Genomic DNA, 21539 nt, shown 5'->3' on the forward strand with positions numbered 1-21539 from the left:
TAGTTTGTGGCTAAACAGTTTTGTTATGAGAATTCGTGGAGCATGGAATCGTGTAAAAATATCATTTATACTGCATGGAATGGTGATCAGATGGTGGAGTTTTTGGATAGATTAGAAGGCTGTGGTATGGCGTTACAAGCTTGGGCTAAGGATTTTCATTGACAATTCAAAGAACAATTAGCTGATTGTCGATGAAGATTATTTTTTCTAAGAAGGAATTGTATGGACCCACAATATACAGACTTAATAAGAGTTGAATAATATTATGTAACGTTACTTCAACAACATGAGCTGTACTGGAGCCAAAGAGCGAAACAGCACTGGTTAGCTAGTGGGGATTCAAACACAAAATACTTCCATACTATGGCCTCCAATCGACGAAAGAAAAATATGGTGACTCGAGTAAAAAATTAATGGAGATTGGGTGGATTGGTCTAATGGTCTACCAGATTTGATTATTGATCATTATAGGACTTTATTTACTTCCCAAGCTGATGATGGTATAATCATTTATGATTGTGTAACGGAGCAGGAGTTCTGAACAAAATGATTTTTTACAGACAGCATATACACTAGAGGAGGTCAAAGCGGTGTTGTTTTCTATGCATCCTGAGAAGGCTCCTAGCCCTGATGGTTTTAACCAAATTTTTTCTAAACACACTGGTATATTGTTCAAAATACTTTATGTACTGCTTGTTTGAGTTTTTTGAATGATGGAGGACTGTTTCCTGGAGATAATAAGACCAATATAATTTTACTGCCAAAAAAGAATATCTGAGCATGTTTCAGACTTGAGACCAATATCATTATGTAATGTCGTTGATCGAGTTATTTGTAAGATGATGGCTAATAGGCTGAAGCATATATTGCAGTGTGTAGAAAGATAATATTTGTTGTATTTCACAATAGAGGTTACAACCTATTTATACATGATAGACGACATCTAAATAGGAAGGAAAATCAAGCCTATAATTATACAATCCCTAAGATTAAGCAACTGACCCATCTATCAATATTTACTTCCTATATTAACATATTTACCTCCTATAACCTATAACACTCCCCCTCAAGTTAGAGCATAAATGTTAATCATGCCCAACTTGTTACATATATAATCAACTCGAGCCCCATTTAGAGATTTAATGAAAATATCTCCTAATTGTTCTCCAATTCAGATATGTCCTGTTGATATTATCTTTTGTTGGACCTTTTCACGAACAAAATGACAATCAATCTCGATGTGTGTAGTCCTCTCGTGAAATATTGGATTGAAGGCAATGTGGATAGCTACTTAATTATCACACCACAACTTAGCAGGCACCGAATTTGTGAACCCAACTTCTTCCAATAGTTGATGTACCCACAAGACTTCACAAATGGCTTGTGCCATGGCTCGATGTTCAGGTTCAGCACTAGAATTGGAGACCACATTTTCTCAGCTTGGTAAAATGTCTTACACACATCATAAATACGGAAAATATTCCCTTTGCCAGAATATAGAAATTCCAAATACTCCATTATTTCTTTAATAAATTCACAGTGATTAATAAGACTAATCACCTCACTATGAATAGAATTTCAAATCTGTATAAACAAACAAGCATAATCCCTCATCCAATTTCTACGAGTTTCATCAGTTGGAGGATCCTTGGTAAGATGATCATCCATTTCAATATTTCGTGAATAAATATGGATAGTCTTATTTCAATCCAAAAAATTAGATCTATTTAATTTGTATTCCATAATTTTAGTCATCACAAGAATCATATCAGTTACGATGGTTTTAACTTCAGCCATAAGGACAACCAACTAAAGCAATCAAAATAAACAAAGGATCAGAAGAACAGTACTCGTGAACAGTACTTATGAACAGTACTTATGAACAGTACCCGTGAACAATACTCGATGAACAGTACTTGATGAACAGAGCCCTAAGTCTCCAAATATTACTCTTTATTGATAACCCAAGTGAACAAAGTCCTAAGTCTCCAAATGTTATCCTTTATGGTAACCCAAATGAACAGAGTCCTAAATCTCCAAATGTTACCCTTTATGGGTAACCCAAATGAACAGAGTTCTAAATCTCCAAAATTTAAATTTCTATGGGTGAGGCTTTGATACTATGTAGAAAGATAATATTTGTTGTATTTCACAATAGAGGTTACAACATATTTATACATAATAGACGATATCTAAACAGGAAGGAAAATCTCAAGCCTATAATTATACAATCCCTAAGATTAAGCAACTGACATATCTATCAATATTTACTTTCTATATTAACATATTTACCTCCTATAACCTATAACACCGTGCATTATTTCTGAAACACAAATTTATCCCACGAAGGCTTATTACGGACAACAATATTGTGGCCCATGAATGTTTTCATATCCTTTGTCGCAAGAAGCAAGGGAGAGACGAGTTTTTGACACTAAAAATAGATATATTGAACGCCTATGATTGTAAGAAGCAAGGGAGAGACGAGTTTTTGGCACTAAAAACAGATATATTGAAGGCCTATGATAGAATTGAATGGGTTTTTTTTGGAGGGTATATTAATAAAATTGGGTTTTGCTCGGTTATGAATTGAAAAGATTTTGACAGTAGTGTCGGTAGTATATTCAGTAACACGTGGTGGAGATGAGTTTGGTCCAATTATTCCTGGACGGGGTCTCCGTTAGGGGATCCCTTGTCACCTTATCTATTTATTATTTGTGCACAAGGTCTTTCGGTATTATTGACTAAATATGAATATCAAGGTCTCTTGCATGGTATTAAGATGGCAGCTTCTAGCCTTACTATTTCACACCTTTTTTTTGTTGACAATAGTCTATTTTTTGTGCGAGCTAATATGTTGCAGACAGCCCAACTGAAGGCTGGCTTGACTGTTTATGAAGGAGCTTCAAGCCAGTGTATTAATCTTCAAAAATCAGCCGTCTCTTTCAGTTCTAATGTACTTGATGAGGACCGAGATACTATTTGTCAGCACTTCGGGATACAGGAGATAGAGGCTCATGATACCAATTTGGGAATGCCAACGGTAGTGAGGCATGATCGGACAAAGGCCTTTCATTTTATTGTAAAGAAGGTCGCTAAAAGGTTGGCTGGTTGGAAATAAAAAATGTTATCAAGGATATTTTGATTCGAATGGTGACTCAAACGGTACCCAATTATTTAATGTCGTTATTTTTATTGCCTTTAGATATCTGTCATAAAATTGAAACTTTGATGAATAGCTTTTATTGGCAAAATTTCAACCAATAATCTAGTATAAGGTGGAGGAGCGGCTATGTGTACCAAAACAACAAGAGGGCTTAGGCTATAGAAGGATAAGGGACTTCAATTTAGCTTTGCTAGCAAAGAAAGGTTGGAGATTGCTGCATAATGCTAATTCTTTGGCTGCTGTTGTTTTGAAAAATCGCTACTTTCCATCTAAGGATTTTTGGGAGGCATAGTTGGGTTGTAATCTGTTATATTTATGGCGAAGTATTTTGGAGGCTAGTAGTTTATTGTCATAAGGTTGTCGAAAATGAATTTGTGATGGTTTGTCAACGAAAGTATGGATGGTTCTATGGCTGCCCGATATGGCTAATCATTTTCCTACTTCTGCTATGGTTCCTGGATAGCAAGACATGCTTGTTTCTTCCTTAATCGTAATAGGTTTGGCAAGGTGGGATGAGGTAGTTGTTAAGGACCTGTTTAATAAAAGAGACTGCCACTTAATTTTGCAAATTCCATTATCAACCGCACCTAGTAATGACAAATGGATTTGGACACATGAGCCTAAAGGTGTTTACACAGTTTCGAGCGGGTATAAGGTGCTTAGTGGGTCTGCAAATCAACAACATGCAGCGGTGGATATATGGTCTATGATATGGAAGGCAAAAATTCCCAAGAAAGTGCAGCATTTTGCGTGAAGAGCTAGCTTAGATTTACTACCTTGTGCTATGAACTTGATCAAGAAACAGGTTAGTATTAATCCCTTATGTCCTTTATGTGGATTAGAAAATGAGACAACACTGCATCCTTTATTTTTATGTGACTATATTAGACATACATGGGTGAGATCAAGTTTTGGATGACAATTTATACAATCTGTAACAACATGGTTTACGTAGTTGCATGGGCAATATCCACTGATTCAAATTGAAGGTTTAATAGTCTTGTATGACATTTGGTCGAATAGAAATAGTTTTGTGTGGAATGGGTAATATCTAGCACCTCTTAAAGTTGTGCAGCAGTCCAAACAATTGTTGACAGAATGGCAAACGGCGCAATGTCAGTTGTATACAACTCCGGTAGCTCCGACGGTTGTTCTATGGCAACCACCAGTGGCAGATACTTTTAAATGTAACATTGAAGTCTCACTTGTACCTAGACAGTCTATGTATTGCATGGGTATGGTGGTTCGTGATTTTATGGGGAGGTGTATTGTTGGCCGATTATATACCATTCCGACGATGCAAGACTCGATTTTGGGGGAGGCTTTGTGTTTTCGAGAAGCACTCAATTGGTTGCAAAGAAGGCAAATACCATGTTCTTCAATTGAATCTGATTGCCAGATTTTAATTAATTTTTTGTCTACTAGTGATTTGAATTATTTCATATCATGGTATTGTTATTTCAAATTGTAGGTTATTATTGCAGGAGTGGCCTTCTATGACTATTAGACATGATAAGAGGTCAGCGAATCAGACAGCTCATACTATAGTAAGTGCTGCTATTTCTAGGTTTGATTTTGAATAGGAGCATGCCCGTCTTTATTTTTATTTGAAATTTTACATTATGATATTAATAATATTTCAGAGTTAAATTGATTCGACTAGTGATGGATTTAAATACCCAGACTAGTGTTAGGACTACTACTATTCCAGTTAAAAAATTTATTTATCTCTATTTTTATTTTAAAAAAAATTTACATTATCTGATGTAATTATAAAATTAATAATTTTACAAATTTAATTCTTACGATTAATCTTTTTAAAATAAATGATGGTGTTAATATGTATTTTTAATACTTTAATTCATTAATTAAGAAATAAAGTAGATATAGAAAGAAATAAGTCACAATTAACTAAATTTGATGGAAAAAAATTAATGTAACAATACAATTATTTTAATCACTACATAGAGATACAGGTCAGCATTGAGTTGAATTTAAAATCAAACTGAAATTTTAATATTTTTGAAAATTGAATCAAATTCATTTTAATCAAAAATTGATTTAAATTAAATTATTCTAGTTTAATTCAGTTTAATTTAATTTAATCAGTTAAGAGTTCTTATTTTTAATATTTTAAAATTTAATTAAAATATTTTAAATTTAATTATAATATAGTTTAGTTTAATTCGGTTTAATTTAATTTAATCAATTAAATTTTTCAATACAGTTCTTATTTTTAATATTTTAAAATTTAATTAAAATATTTTAAATTTAACTATAGTATAATCTTTCTATATTATAAAAAAATAATATGTTATTGTTCATTGTTCAGTTGAATTTGATTTTATCAATTTTTTTTTATCAAAATTAAATTGAATTAAAATTTTTAAAAATAAAAATCAAACAGAATTGAATAAAATAATACACCAAATTAAAATTTTAAATTAATTCAACTGATCAATTTTTTTCTCACTACATAAATTCTATTGTTTACTTTTTCTATTTATTTCAAATTATAGTTAACTTAATTAGTTTCATAATATGCCTCTATTAAATATGTATTGAATAATTAAAATTTATTAATTTCAAGAATGAATTAATAATGAAAAAACATGAATAGAGGAAAGACAATATAAAATTTATTAATTTTAATTTTATTTACTACATTTTTTAAATTTATATATAAAAAAATAAGTTTATTTTTTTCGGACAGATGGAGTATAATTATAATAAAGAACTTTTCTAGCAATTATTATATTTACAATTATGATAAAAACCAGGTTAGTTATCTTTTTTTTTTTCTTTTTTTAATTCTTGAAATGATACATTGCTGGTGAACTGCAGTTCCAGAAAAGATATACGTGTTTCTGTCCTTCCAAACACTCCAAGCCTATAGAACAATCCCACAAAATCAGAATCAATTTTCTGAAGAAGCCATGAAAACAAAGCTTCCCACATGAAATTTTGGATTTCTAAACAATCTCACTTCATAAAATCACATGATAAATACATTTAACTTTCACATGAATAGTCAAACATCATAAATCTGATTGGTGATAGAAATCATATTATAGTTGGCAACAATGCAAGTACATTATTTGCATTTATGTATAGGAGGGCATATCACAATCCTTATAAGAAAGGCCAAGCCCTGTTCATAATTGGTAGTAGTGTTTCAACAGGGTTGAGATCGTACGCCTCGACCTATATATAAATTTTTTGATTCATAATGGACGAGGTCTAAACAAGAGAAGTCCTTGAATAACATTTAGATTACTCGCCTACATTCTTGAAACCTAAGGTTAACTCCTTGAAGCTTTACAAAACAAAAATGTGCCTTTCTAGTACAAGTACGTACGTATATATATATATAAAGAATAGTGATCCATACCTACTGGTGTGCATCAATGGTTCAAATACACAAATAATAAGCCTGCTAAAAAGTTAACAGAACCAACCTTGCTTGCAATTCCTGACTCAGAATGATTCTGAAAGCTTGTATTGAATGAATGATGATTCTAGAGGAAATGTAAATTCAGCTCCATCCGTCCACAGGCTGTAGGGAGAAGTGTTAAGAAGGCCGCCAATGCAAATATCCCAGTCGTATTGAGGAATTTTGATTTGGTTTATTACCAATAATCCCCACAAGAGCATTTTCCATCTTTGAAATGGTGGAATCTCTGCACATCTCGAAGAATTATTTGCCTATCAAAAATAGATGATATAAGTTTAGCAGCAGAATGACAATCCCCACAAACTCGAAGGTTCTTCACCACACGGATTGTTGTCCCAGGTGGAGTGTTAAGTAAGCCAAATGCAATGGCTAATTTCTCACTATGATATCTAAGAGCAATTTCTTTCTCTTCGTCATTCATGTCAGCATGAAAGACTAGAGAAGTATCTGGAACATAACCAACCATTTTTAACTCCTTGACCAACTCATCAAGCGCTCGATGCAAATCTGAAGAAACATAGTGCACCCCTTCCCCAGAAAAGAATTCATGTACTACATTGTTCACCTCTATGGAACTGCATCCAGGAATCTTTACCACCCCTCTATCAATCATCAATTTCCTTAAAGAATCCACATCTTCCCATTTTCTAACTCTTGCATACAAGTTAGATAAAATCACATAATCTCCACCGTGAGAGTTATCTAGTTCAAAAATTCGTTCAGTCACTTGCTTCCCTAATTCTACATTGCCATGGCTGCTACAAGCAGATAACAATGTTCGCCATAGTATAGGTGTGGGTTCGATTGGCAATTCATCTATGAACTTATAAGCTTCATCCAACCGTCCTGCTCGACCTAGCAAATCCACCATACAACCATAATGCTTGATGCCAGGAATAATCCCATATGCGTTGGTCATGCTATAGAAGTATTGACAACCTTCCTCTACTAATCCAGTGTGACTACAAGCATACAAAAGGCCTAAAAATGTAATTTCATCAGGTTTCACTCTTGCCTTTCTCATTTCTTCAAACATAAATATAGCTTTACGAGCCTGCCCATGTGTTGCATAGGCCACAATAATAGCTGACCAAGCCTGTGTATCTCTTGCACTCATGCTCTTAAAGACAGAAATGGCATCATCCAAACTCCCACACTTGGCATACATATCTATCAGTGCAGTATTCACCTTCACATATTTATCCAAACCATTCTTCTTGACATACTCATGTATCCACTTCCCCAAGTCCAATGCTCCCAACAAAGCACAAGATGATAGAACACTAAGCATTGTGACATCAGTAGGCTCAAGTTTCCTTGCCTGCAATTCACGAAACAATGACAATGCCTCATTAGGCCTGCTACTTCGAGCATAACCCATTATGATTGCATTATACGAAACAACACAAGGTTCAGTTATCTTATCAAACACTCGTCGAGCTCCATCCACATCATTACACTGGGTGTACATATTTATTAATGTAGGAAGTACATAAATATTCTCATTTAGCCCGAGTTTAATGGCAAGGCCATGCAATTGTTTACCTTCTTGAAAGGCTTCAGCATTAGCACAAGCTTTAAGTAGAGAAGGGAAAGTGTAATCATCAGGGAAACAGCCATCATTCAAAGCCTTAATAAACAGGGAAATGGCTTTGAGTGAGTTGTTTGACCGGGAATAACCACGAGCCATGATGTTAAAGAGGAGGATGTCTGGTTGGGGAATTGTTTCAAACAGCTGGTGAGCGTGGTCCATAGAAGAAGAAGTAGGATCAACAGTACAAGAATTAATGAGCTTAGTAATAACATTGGGATCATATTGGAGGTGGGTTTTGATGGTAAAGGCTTGGATTTGCTTGAGCAATTGAAGAGAGGTGCATTTGGGAAGAAGTGAGAGAGGGTGAGGTGAATAGATTGTGGCACATGAGGGAGAAGATGGGGTTGATGTCAAAGCCATCTTAGCCAATTGAATGGTTGTGTTTTCAGGCTGTGGAAGAATAACAACCTTCTATTATCTTTTTATTCTCAAATATTTTAAATAATATATCTAATAATAATTATAATGCACAAATCTTACAACAAATATTAAACACAAAAATTTCTAAATTCATTTTCACTTGAGAATTGCACTTATAAGATAATTATGAATGATAATATTTGCCAAGGATTATCTACTACATTTAACATTACTGTTAGTTTTAGGTTACGAACTATGAAATTTAACACCACACTCAATCCAAAGCTTGTTGCCATTGCCCTAACTGTTATTTGCTTCTTCCATGGAGGCACCTCTGTTTCTTTGTAAGCTTCCTCCATGAACACTTCTTCTACTTCTTCTTCTTCATTTGCAACCTCTTCTCCGATTCTCTCTCCATCTACACCTTCAACTCTTCTTCTCTCAGAGGTTTCACCACTTCCATTTTCTTTTGCCTTCTCTTTTTTTTCAACCTCTAGTCTTGCTATGCCTTGTATGTAGGGATGGCAACGGATAGGGTATTTTGGGGTACCCATCCGACCGAACTCTAATAAAACGGATTTGAATAGTTATAATCAGGTTTGGAATGGGTTCGAATTTTAAAAATAATACCCATTGCGGGTTCGGATCGAATTCGGGTTTTATGTATCCGTTTATATAAATAATTAATTTAATATAAAAAATATATTTTACAATAATATTTATAAATTTTTTTATATAAATTATTAATTAAAATATATAAAATTAAACGGGTTTGATTTTTATTCGGATAATAATAATCGGGTTTGGAACGGATTCGGATAATTTAAATTAATTTTTAATCGGGTTCGAAACGAATTCGGATATTACTAATATAAATCAGGTTCGGGTTCGGATAGTTTAATTTTTTGCGGGTACCCTACCCGTTTACATCCCTAGTTGTATGTTTCTTCAACTCCATTACTCTTTATCATTGATTCATTTTTAAATTTTTAAAAATTCTTCTAATTTGACTTGATTAAAAATATACCATTGAGTTAGATCAATTGCACTAGATACAATTACCACCAATTAAATCTCTAATTGCACCATCCAATTTATAAATCAATTTTGAGTATTCGTATCTCAATTTTTTATAAAAATAAATAAATAATAAAAAATTCTCATGAAATCTTAAAGTTTAAACAACAAGAAGTTTAATTTATTTGTTGTTGATTCAATAATATAATTAATTAAACATAATATATATATTGCTAATAAAAACAAAAAGTATTTTTGTTCAGATAATTTTATTTTATTTTTGCATAAAATAAAATATGAAATTTTAATTAATTTGATTTAATTCGGTTGAAATTTATTTAAACTGATTTGTTTTTAATCTTTTGAATCAATATAAAATTGCATGGTTGGGTCCAGATCAAATATTTGTCTTAATTAGATAAAAGTAAAGCCACCCCAACTGAAAATAAGAATCCTATGGCTTAAATAGTTGACTAAAATAATTAAAATTGATAATTTCAACACAAAGTTGAACCGATATCGATCCGTTTCGCCCCTCTTATATTGACCAACTCAAGATTGTAACATTTGGGCAAACACGAGAAAAAGAACTTTCTAGTCATTTTCCTAGAAAATTTTTAGGCGTGATCAAAGAGATAATTAAATTTTATTTTGTTTATCCATTCAAATTTTAAATTGTGAATAATTTAATGCGTTTATGGATAATTAACAACTTATAGAGATGAGGCCAGAGGGCTGACCTTGAATATTCTTTGACATTAAAGATTCTGAATATAGATAATTGATTAATGAATTATTATAAGTGATTTATTTGTAAGTTAATCATAACATTAAATTTAAATTTGGTGAGAAAATAGATAGGTAAAAATAAAATTCCTTTTCCTTTTCCTTTCTTTTAAATAATATAAAGTAAAATTCTTCCCTTATTTTTCACCATTTATTTTTCTTTTTTCTCATTTTACCTATATACAAACAAAGGTTGATGGGGATTAAAAGTTGAAAAAATATTTAACATTGATAATTTAAAGTGACATGAAATTTATTTCAGCGGGTCAAACTTAGATGTCCTGTATTTTTTTTACAAAAAAAATTTAAAATTAAATAAAAATATGATCAAATATATATATATATATATAATTTTTATTAAAACGAGCTACAACAACATATAAAAGTGTCTGAACTGAACTTATTTCTATTTAAATTTTAAGTCACAACTTCTATTTGATCTGAATACTATTAGACCAACAACTTCTATTTGATCTGAATACTATTAGACCAAACTGAATACGATTTAATCTAAAGTTGGACAAAATCCATCTCACCAATTTAAAGTTTTAGAGCATGTCTTTTCCCAAAATGCCAATTCCACAGCATATATGTCTGTTCCTAAAATGCCAATCAGAAGCCACCGCGGATCGGCTAGGAGTGAACATTCCATCAATTCGCTAATAAATTAAAAATTAAAATTTTAATATTTATGAAAATTTATCGAATTTTAAACGGACAGTAATTTAAATCAAATTAATATAATTCAAACTTTTTAATTTTTACATTTTTAATATTTTAAAATTTAATTAAAATATTAAAAATTTAATTATAATATAATTTTTTAATATTATTAAAAATAATATATTATTATCGCTAATCGATTTAATTTTATTAATTTTTTTAATTAAAATCAAACAGAATAAAAATAATTAAAATTTTTAAAATAAAAATCAAATCAAACTTAACCGAAATTTTAAATTAATTTAATTCGATAGATTTTTTTAATTTAAACTGAATTCTCCACGCCAATTATGCGTGTACCGATACTAGGAGGGATCACTCACCTGATAATCAGAAAACAACTTGCAAGTTATGTTTCAAAATACCGTGAAAATTATCCTTGTTTCGGTAGAAAGCTAGAGTCCTCTGATTGCTAGGGCCAATCAACATATCCCATTGCAAAAGGAAGAAACCAAAAAGACTAGGCAGGAGAACGAATTAATGAGGCAAAAAATAAAAATAAAAAATCATTTAAAAAAGTGAACCATTTAAAAATTAAAAAATAAAAATTTAAAATGTCTGTACCAACAAAAACTGAACAGTGATGAGAGGTATTGCTGTTTCTTTTTACGTGGTCTGAAGCCCTAAACTGTCTCAGAATACAAGAGATGTAGAGAGCAAAGTTCTGCATATTACTAATTGATTTTTGGTTCCTTTCACCATAGCCAGAAAATCAATAGAATAACCAATTTTTAGTTTTAACCTTACCAAGGAAAATATGGAGCAAGTCTTAGATTACACAATTTATATTGAGAAAGGTAGCCATACCTCCTCCATCACAAATATCTACCAAACAAAATGCCACTGAAAATTAATGCACCGAACCATTTATTTGACACAAACCTGCAATGAGGAAAGAATATTGAAGGAAACACAAAGTTTAGTAATAATATTCCAAGATGGGAAGAGTTTAAAGGTTAAATAACTAGTGATATAGGATGACCTCTTTTTTGGAAAAAAAAAAAAAGAAAAGATGAAATAAAGAAGATAATAATAAAAAAGAGGATAAGTTATTCTCCCCTCAAAGAAACCAGAAAAGTTCATCAAAAGATATAAGTTATGCAGCAGCAACACCAACCACATTTACTCATAAACTCCATGAAGAAAAAAGACCATAAAGGAGTCAGAAGACTATTTTGTCCTAAAACGACCACAAAGACCACTGCTTGTTCTTGAAATTTTGAGTATTTCTCTCTGAACAAATACTCAACAATTACACCCAAAAAAAATAAAAACAAAAATAAAAAAACTGCAAACTACCATAATCTCTCAGCACCTTTACTCCTGTTAAAGATCTACATTTCATTTTCAAAGGACTAATACCTTCATATTTATAAACTTTTTCTCAAAAACTGACAAATGAAACATTCTAATTATACATGAGAAGGCGTAATGAGGAAAAGAAAAAAGAGATGATTATCACAATAACCCAACACTAATATTATTTTTTATCAGAAAAGATATTTCGATAAGCAAGAAATTCTATAGGATTGTACTCTTGATCTATCAACACAAAGCGATTGACACATGAAAACAAGACTGAAAAAGGAAACCAACACTAACATCTTGAATTGAACTCTCTCAGTATCTCGCTCTATCACCTTGCTAAGAGCATCAACAATAAGCATAGCTACATTAAATATCAGTTAAACGAAAAAGTTATTTTATTCATATGCACAAGGATTAAGTATGAACTAGTAGCAGTCTCTAAATTATCCCTTGATTTATGGGATGATTTAAAAAATTGGCTTGGTTGGCTCAGAGTGCAGCTCATTGACAGAGAACTCAAATATCTCGATCTTTCCTAATGGGCTTGAATCCAACCCATATGTCTTTGAAGACATTTGATTTTGCCATACAGCATTAGACAAGGTATTAGTGAGCACTCACAAAAAAAATCTCTCCTGTTCCTCCCAAAATAGGGCAAGGGCATTTATCAAGGACCCCCTCTCTGTATAGCTAATTTTCTCTCTAAGCTTTCATATTTACCATCACATCATGTATCAACATTCCCTTCACACGCCTATTAGCATCCCTTGAGCATCATCTACCAACAGCTCCATATCTTATCACATATCCCCTCTACCTATCACTTGGACCTACTCTCTACTTACTTCCTCAAATTCATTACCAGGAATCAATACCTGAACTCTCCTTTTGTCATCGCTTGCCACATACAGATGGCTCCATGATTACCCAGGTCTCTACCCAGCTCAATTAACACAACACCATTCTCTCCTTTAAAAACCCCCCATTAAAAAGAGTGGCCTTATTGAAGCTACAAAGGATTTTGGTTAACCAGTAATAATAACACTAAGAGGGAAAAAATAAAAGATAGAGAGAGAGATCTACAAACAATCAACTCTTTTTCACCCTTCAAATCCTATCCTTCTTATCAAGGACCTTCTCAAGAGATCATAAATCACAATACTTCTGATAGGGTGCCTTGTTGAGGATCGAGACATGAGACGGCACGAAGCCAGTTTCGAACCAGAATATGAAGCTAGAAAAACGGATTTCTTTTTCCCACCTGTGTTTGTGACAGTTCAGGCTCCTTTAGAGAGAAATTGTAATCTCTTGAGTTAATTACTCAACTTGTGGGATCTTTAATGATCTTTTACTAATCTGCTGCCAATTTAAATACATTGGAGATTTAACTATCTCCTACAAAACAAGAACTGAAACATCCTAGTGGAGTACATCCTCCTACAATTCAGAAAAGGAAATAACTAAACAAGACATAATGGAGAAAAACAGAACATTATTCCCACTACAGAATTCTTGAAGCACCACGATCATGACCCACTACCTACTATGTTCTGCTTCATCATCAACTGCCGCTCAGTTTGGACATGGTCAAACTGCACTTTCTTCCTTGCACCATGAGAGAACCGTTTCTAGACCTGTTGAGGTTGAGAGCTGCTAACAACTTCCTAAACTCAACTTAAGAAGAAACCCCCTCTCTCCTCCCCTCGTTTGGTATGATTCATTTTGCAAAAAAAAAAAAACCAAAAAAAAATCAAATGAATTATTATAAAATTATGTAAGATTCAACTTCTTTTAAAATGCAAAATTTTCAAGTTAAAAATAATTAAAGTCTATAATTCAAAACAAGAGAATTGTTAGAAAAGAAATCAATTGAATTGAATTCTTGCGAAATTCTTGGTTCTAAACGGAGGGTTTATGTTTCCTTTCTGATCTTGCAACTTTTTGATTGCCATTAGAACATCATCCAAAATTGCCCAAGTGAATATTATAACATTAAAAATAGCATCATTTAGCACTTCAGTGATTTGACCTCATACCCTGACCCCTAATAAATTTGCCTCCCAATACTTAATAGGCGTAACAGTCCTTTTCAATTCTTCCCCTTTCTTTCACCTTCTGCTTCTCCTCTTAATAGAATGGTCAAGGTTTTACTTAGCCTATCAAATAATTTAGTTACAGGTTGAAAATTTGACATCAGAATCTCCTGAATCCTCTAGCAAAATCAAACAGCATCTAATATAAGGTTGTAGCCTCTATAGACATATTTGGTTTTTGTTTAATTTTTCGTTCTTTGAACTGAATGTTTGGTTTTCCAGTTGAAAAAATTATGTCGGGTGTCACTTTTTGTCAGAACCTAGGATTCTACATCATTCACATAATTGACATAAAATAGCTAAATCCTACAAGAAAAAACCTAGAAAACCTGTCCAAATCTCAGAAGCTGCAATATTTAGTAGATGAATTAATTTCAGCAGAAAAAAATTCCAATCTCAAAAGGAAGAAGAGATATGTAGGAACTAAGCAAAGATTATATGTCTACATCTTGTTTAAATTGCAAATGTTGATTAGAATCATTCTTAGTACCAAAGTGTATGACACTGTAAAACTTGAAACTGAAATTTGCACCACTCCATAAAAGAGGCAAAAGCTATAGAAAAATTACCATAAAATTACAAGTTTACAACTCCAACTGTTCCTTAATAAGGCCCATAATTAAAGTCTCCTGGCATTACCAAAAAAAAAAAAAAAAAAAAAAAAAAAAAACCAGAGACATCCAAGTGCAATTACTTTTCTTCTGGTATCTTCCACATGAACTATTAATTCCCGTATAACCAGGTAAATCACCATCCACCATAAATATTAATGCACTATATAAGGCACAAATATATATTTTGTTTGTGTGTGTTTCCAGGCAAAGAAACAAGAGTGAACTCAAGCCATAGGGAAGTGACCACTATTTACGACCAAAAGACAGTTGCCAATCATGTGATCCAAGTCCTTCACTAAGGAATATATGCAATTCTAGCTAATGCATGTGCATGTTTACTAAGAAGGGAAGCTATTAGTGCCAATTCCAAAGGATAAAAAAAGTCACAAAAATAATAAGCACTATACATACTTTCTGTTGCAATCAGCCCGACAAGATAGGTCAACTGTCCATATTTGCCAAGCTAAATGTCCAGAAGCAGCTGCCAGAAATGCATAAAATGGCCATCCTGCTCCAAATTTTATTATTAAAGAAGGAATAATTACAATGGGACAACTGAAGACCCGGGTGTAATTTAAGCATAAGGAGATTAGAAAGAAGGCAAATATGAAATACCAATATCAGCACTGACTCCACTGAGAGCGAGACTGCTAATGCATGCAATTCCAAACCCAGTGATCCATTCCTTTGTTGAATCCCCAAATCTCAGAGCAGTTGATTTAATGCCCACTTTGAGATCATCCTCCTTATCCTAAACACAGGGCTATTGACTTCACTTTTAAAAGTAGCAACATAACTATTCTCCATAAGCAAGTGGTAATAACAAAACCTTTAAACTATTGTCCAAAAAGAAAGTAATAAATACAATTTAAAAGCAACCAAAAACCATAATCTCAATAAAATTGTGCTGCAAGAAATATACAGTAATGCATCAATGTCAAAACTTTTAAAGGCTAGATCACATAAAAATAATAAAAAAAAAAAATCCAACTCACTGAAATTGGTAAAAGGATTTCTTTTTAGTCCATATATATATATATAATCTTGAATGCTGCATTTTATTTGTATTTAATTTCATGAAAGATGAAACTAGCAAAAGACTGGCCTGTGCACTTTTTTTCCAATTTGCAAAATCCTTTAAATTTTATCAATTTTACTTTCAACTTTTGACACCACTAACATCTTTGGACACTCATTGAAATTGACAACACATGTACACACACACCTGAATCGAGAATTCTAACAAGTAGAAAACTTTCTTGCATGATGAAGTTGGAAAACAAAAGGTTAACAGTCATCTTAAATCATGTTGGTCTACCTGATGGGCATATATGGTATCATACACAAGGGTCCAAAATACTCCACCCACGTACAGTGGCAAAACAACGGCTGGATCTAAACTTCCCTTAATAGCAGACCACCCTAATAAAGCTCCCCAGTTAAATGTCAAACCTAGATAGGCTTGAGGCTGCACCACAACAGTCTCATTTAATAGAGATATAGATTATTTCACAAAACTTTTTCAATTACAAATCAATAATAAAAGAAAAGGAGAGAGAGAGAGAGGCTGTTACCCAAAATGTCAATCTCTTCATGAGGGGATAGGAGAAGACTAGCAACAAGGATGATGCTCCCAAAATTTGGCTGTTAGATACAATCATGCATCAGTTATTCCTCATGATTAAGGAGGTTGGCACATACATAAAGAATATGTGAAAAATGAGAATAAGCTGTGTGTAAAAGGCAACTTCTGTTTGGAAACATTTGAAGCAAACTACCAAGCCGAATGACATGATCATAACATCACTATATCATTAATGGAAATAACACTTTGTGTAGTTATTAGAAAAATTGTAACCTACTTTCACTGATACTGATGCAAATAGCTATTTCATTCTTCATTATCATCACATAGATTGAGTAAATTAATAATTTGCAACTTCCAACAAATGAACACCCATAAGCCACATCCCTGTGTGTCTGGCCGAATATGTTGATTAGCTAGATTTTCCATCACTCTGGCATAAGTAGATAGACAATAATCTCTGCTTATCTAACAAAACTTACCATTACTTTCCATTTGGACCTGATACTCAATAGTATCAAAACAAACATCTTTCAATTTGAGCTAGTTATCAACAGTAACATTCAGAGGCAGAACAAGGACGCCTTATGGAATTCTATTTTATTTTCAGAAACTAGAACATGATACAAAGAAAACCAGTCCCTAGTCAGGTATTAAGTTACTTTCTCTTCTGTCCTTTTCCGTTTTCTAATTATGCTGCTGTTGCAATCATATAATTGTTATACTTCTCTTGATTTATGACTCCTTAGTCCTACAAGTTTACCACACTGGAAAACAACAGAAGACGAGATAGAAGACCCCATTGGATTGGAAAAAAATGCCATTTTATGGTTTTAATTTGGCTGCAGTTTGGAGTCAAATAAGACCAAGAGGAAAGAATTTCAGAGGTTGCCTGTTGGCTAAAATCTGATATCTTGCAGGAACTCATATCTTCTCATAGAGAAAGGAAAAGGAATCTATCTATATATATATACACGCAGAGCAAGAGTCAACATGATTACAACCAATACATGTGAGGAAATCCACAAAATATACAACATTAAAGGCATACACAAAAAAGAAGGAAAAGATATTAATAAACCAAATTAGTTGCACTCAGATGGTCCTAAGTTATGACACCTGGAAAAGAAATTAATCCCATAAATAAGGCTATGTCTACGTTTCTCCAAAGATGAGGCGCAAACCTATAATTATTTAGTTGAAGGAGAATTCCAAGACCCAACATCAACTGAAAACCAAGAAAACAAAGCCCTTGAAATGGTGACAAAAGACCACTTGCAACTGGTCTCAACTTTGTACGTTCCACCTGCATTCAAATAACTATCATATAGAAAGGTTTCAATGGATGAATTACTGATCAAACCCAACCAGAAAATTCAAATCTGGACCTTTATTATGAGAGCAGACTAACATGGATAAAAGAACTTTTTGTTGCTCAGAAAACTAAGGATCGTTGAAATGGAGAAGTGTGCCACAAGTCCTAGCAAATTCACTGGTAAAAAATTGAGCATGTCGAAGTTGCAGAAAATAAAGAAGCAAGAGAAAGGCCTAGGATGACATAGGGAATGTGAAGCTAGAAAATTTAGCAGCAGCTTATCTTTATGAAAGTGAGGCCCCTATGCCAATGGGCAAGGAGAGAATGAATTCACATGGTCAACCCCCACAAAAATGTAATACAAATTAGCCGAGTTGAATTAAAGAAACCAATCTGACTTTTTTTTTTTTTTTTTTTTTGGGGGGGGGGGTGTCTGGGTAGTATCTAGCTAAGAACAACATGAAGACAAATACACTTGGTAAGTATCTCATTCTGCCATAAACTTTAGCTTTTGTTCCAAGGCTGAAGCAGGAGAGTATCACTATAATTTTGTTTGGCTCCTTTTCTTTTTTTATTTTTTAAGAGGAGGCCAGAAAAAAAATGAACATATCAATGTTGAAACTAATGGTAGCTGTATGGAAGCATACTCATAGGACCCTGCTAATGCTAGGATAAAAAGCCCATACCTCTTAAGATTGTGCAATATAAAATAATCCCAATCAACTTGCTTGAAGCATAAATAATCTACATGCAAACTTTAATGTAATAAACATTTACAGCTGTACAACCACCATTTTCTAGCATAAAGACATTACAAAAACATATCTGCAAAGAAACAACAAGAATTAATATTTACCTTGGTATCAATGTCTCTATCAAGGAGATCATTTATGGTACATCCAGCACCCCTTAAAAGCAAAGCCCCACAACCAAATAAAGTCATCATCTTAAAATCAGGAACGTGCCCCGGGGTTGCTGCCAACGAAATTGACCTAAACAAACAAGAATTATATGTATAAAAGTAAACTATCAAATCACAGGAACATCACAAGTTTTTTCTTGAATGCAACACTAAAATATAAACTTCACCAAAATTGACATTACAAAGGAAAGCACTGCCGCCATTCAAATAAGTTCAATTCTTGAGAAATTTTAAAAATAAAGATATAGCCATTTAGAGTGCATTCTACTCACCCTTACCATTAATAACACAATGAAAATGAAAAAGGTTAAACAAACAAACTTATCAGGCGATCAATATGATATCAATTTGTGACTTATACCGTATATAGATTAATGTATTGGTGCCCCAAAAAAACAATCAATGCTGTTTGCAGGGAAATCAACCAAGAATTCATGGGCATATCCATCATATCATCCCTTAAATTATGAAAATAAGACAAGGAGGAAAATCCCCATTCATATTTAAATAAGAAAGTGCTGAAATTTCAAACATAAAGAGAAACACTCAAGCTGCATCATCAAATTATTCGCGATAACCATACCACATACAAGGCCAAGCAAGCAGCCAAGTTCCTATCGGCTTATCAAGTCGGGCAAGCCGTGCATAAGGGCGAACCAGTCTCGGCAAGTACAAATCGATCCAAGACACATCTCTCTCTTTCGAAAACCCTCCATTCTCCTTATTATCCTCGTTCTTCTTAGAGCTCGATAGCGTCGAAATTCCTTCAACAAACCTCAAATTGGAGTAATTAGAGTTCTGATCATTGCGGGAAAATTCAAAATTTCTCCAGTAGTAAGATTGAGTAAATGGGTAAAATGCAGGGATGCTATAGTTGGTTTTAGGGTTTGGTTCTGATAGGCAACTTGGAGAGACGACGCCTGTATGGTTGAAGAGAGAAAGTGAAGACGAGAGAGAGGAATTGCGCAACCTTCTGGTGGCGGCGATGTTGCCGGAAGCGCGAGAGACCAAAAACGACGTCATGTTTGAGCTTACTGCGAATCTGTTTCTGCTAGAAAAGCATCCTTTAATCAGGGAATTGTGGTGGAAAATAGGAAGTAGAAACAGCAAAAGAACTACAGAAGCAGAAAGAGGGGAGAAGGCAGAGTAGTCTGTAAACTGTAGTAATGAGCCTCTCTTGAAAGAGTGGACTGGCACCGACCCGGGTCAAATACAGAACCGGCCTGGTTAATGGTCCAGTGGACCAGATTGGGCTTGAAGCAAATCATAAATGGGCCGATTAGAGGTTTTCATGAGATCTTAGGAGAGCAACTCATAATGAGATTTTTTCAAAAAAAAAAACACTGATGAGATATCTTAATTAATAATTATATATCTATTTTAATAATAAAACAAATATATTAATTTTAAGGGAAACTTACTTCTTAGTCCCTGAGATTTAACGTAATTAACACTTCTGTCCCTCTATTTTGGCGACCAAACACTTAAGTCCCTCACTTTCTCTTCCGTCCAAATTCGTAGTCGGTGATAATTTTTTCCAAAAATACCTTTCTCTCAATGTAAAATTCCTATTTTTTTTCTCTTTCATATTTTCTCCAATTGAAGAAGAAGAAGAAGAAGAAGAAGAAGAAATTGCAGAAAGGGTAGAAAGAAGAAGAAGAAAGAAGAAGAAGAAGAAGTTGCAAAAAAGGTAGAAAGAAGAAGAAGAAGAAGAAGAAGAGGCATTTGAGTTTGGGTTTTGTGATTTTGAAATAGCGGAATTTTTAGTGAGGGTGGCTATTTTTGACGGAAGGACTACGAATTTGGACAGAAAAGAAAGTGAGAGACTTAAGTGTTGGGTCGCCAAAATAGAGGGACAGAAGTGTTAATTACGTTAAACCTCAGGGACTAAAAAATAATTTTTCCTAATTTTAATAGTAAAATAAAGTATATACTATTTTATATATTTAGTCAATATTTACCTTTGAATTATTAAGAAAATTAAAATGAATTAATCATACTGATTAAGAGAAAAGAGTAACAGAAAGCGAAAAGGTTTTAGAAAGACGGGAGGACAATATTCTGTGAAGAGATTTAGGTTTTGATTCTGTAGCCAGTGCTATTCTGATTTATTCGTACTTGCCTTCGAGTTAGGAAAGAAAGTTTTTCTTTTAAGCCGTCGTTGGTTCTGAGCCTCTCTTGCCATGGATGGATGGGTTGAAGATAAGAAAGAAGAATTTTCTTTTAGGCCGTTGTTCGTTCTGACCCTCTCTTACTATGGGTGGATGGGACAATACGGTATAATTTTTATTTTTTTTTCTTCTTTTCTTTTTTTTATATTGTCTTTTTATTGTTTTCGAATCTCCGACTTACGAGGAAGTGTGCATATGGCGAAATCTGTGCTTAGAGTTTCGACTCCAGTTTTCAATGGAGAGGATTTTTTTTTTACTTGATGTCAGTATTCCGGACTACATCGATAAGCTCGGCGATCAACGTTCTCATATGCATTATTCAATTAAACTCTATGACATCTGTTTTTAAAAAACAGATTTGCTTTTGTGGATGGATTTATCTTAAATTGAAGACTTGTTGTTTGTTTGTTTATATTACATGTTGGTTGTCT

General features: G+C 33.2%; 2 protein-coding genes across 3 annotated transcripts; both read right to left on the minus strand.

Annotated features, from left to right (window-relative positions):
- Positions 1–6196: 6196 nt before the first annotated feature.
- LOC110619275 (pentatricopeptide repeat-containing protein At2g02980, chloroplastic) lies at positions 6197–8972 on the minus strand. Its single transcript, XM_021762606.2, has one exon. The coding sequence runs from the start codon at positions 8572–8574 to the stop codon at positions 6796–6798; it is 1779 nt and encodes a 592-aa protein (XP_021618298.1). The 5' UTR covers positions 8575–8972; the 3' UTR covers positions 6197–6795.
- Positions 8973–11609: 2637 nt separating this feature from the next.
- Positions 11610–20097, minus strand: LOC110626153 (4-hydroxybenzoate polyprenyltransferase, mitochondrial). 2 transcript variants are annotated; one of them, XR_006350118.1, is made up of 9 exons: positions 19521–20097; positions 18872–19007; positions 17885–18006; positions 16690–16759; positions 16434–16583; positions 15731–15866; positions 15527–15623; positions 15071–15130; positions 11610–11982 (listed from the first exon to the last, which is right to left on the minus strand). XR_006350118.1 is itself a non-coding variant. In XM_021771925.2 (8 exons), the coding sequence occupies exons 1-8, from the start codon at positions 19958–19960 to the stop codon at positions 11916–11918; spliced, it is 1218 nt and encodes a 405-aa protein (XP_021627617.1). In that variant the 5' UTR covers positions 19961–20097; the 3' UTR covers positions 11610–11915. The 2 variants fall into 2 exon arrangements, 1 of the variants encoding a protein (XP_021627617.1); XM_021771925.2 differs by lacking the exon at positions 15071–15130.
- Between the last annotated feature and the right edge of the window lie 1442 nt (positions 20098–21539).

Source organism: Manihot esculenta, chromosome 1, assembly GCF_001659605.2.
Source record: "Manihot esculenta cultivar AM560-2 chromosome 1, M.esculenta_v8, whole genome shotgun sequence".
In the NCBI taxonomy this organism is placed as follows: Eukaryota; Viridiplantae; Streptophyta; class Magnoliopsida; order Malpighiales; family Euphorbiaceae; genus Manihot; species Manihot esculenta.

Excerpts from the sequence above, each read along its gene's own strand:
- LOC110619275 (XM_021762606.2), bottom strand. The coding sequence starts at position 8,574 with ATGGCTTTGACATCAACCCCATCTTCTCCCTCATGTGCCACAATCTAT.
- LOC110626153 (XM_021771925.2), bottom strand. The coding sequence starts at position 19,960 with ATGACGTCGTTTTTGGTCTCTCGCGCTTCCGGCAACATCGCCGCCACC. Across the intron at positions 18,007-18,871 it reads ATAGAGACATTGATACCAAG|GTGGAACGTACAAAGTTGAG; the intron begins GTAAATATTAAT and ends ATTTGAATGCAG. Across the intron at positions 15,867-16,433 it reads ATACCATATATGCCCATCAG|GATAAGGAGGATGATCTCAA; the intron begins GTAGACCAACAT and ends CCCTGTGTTTAG.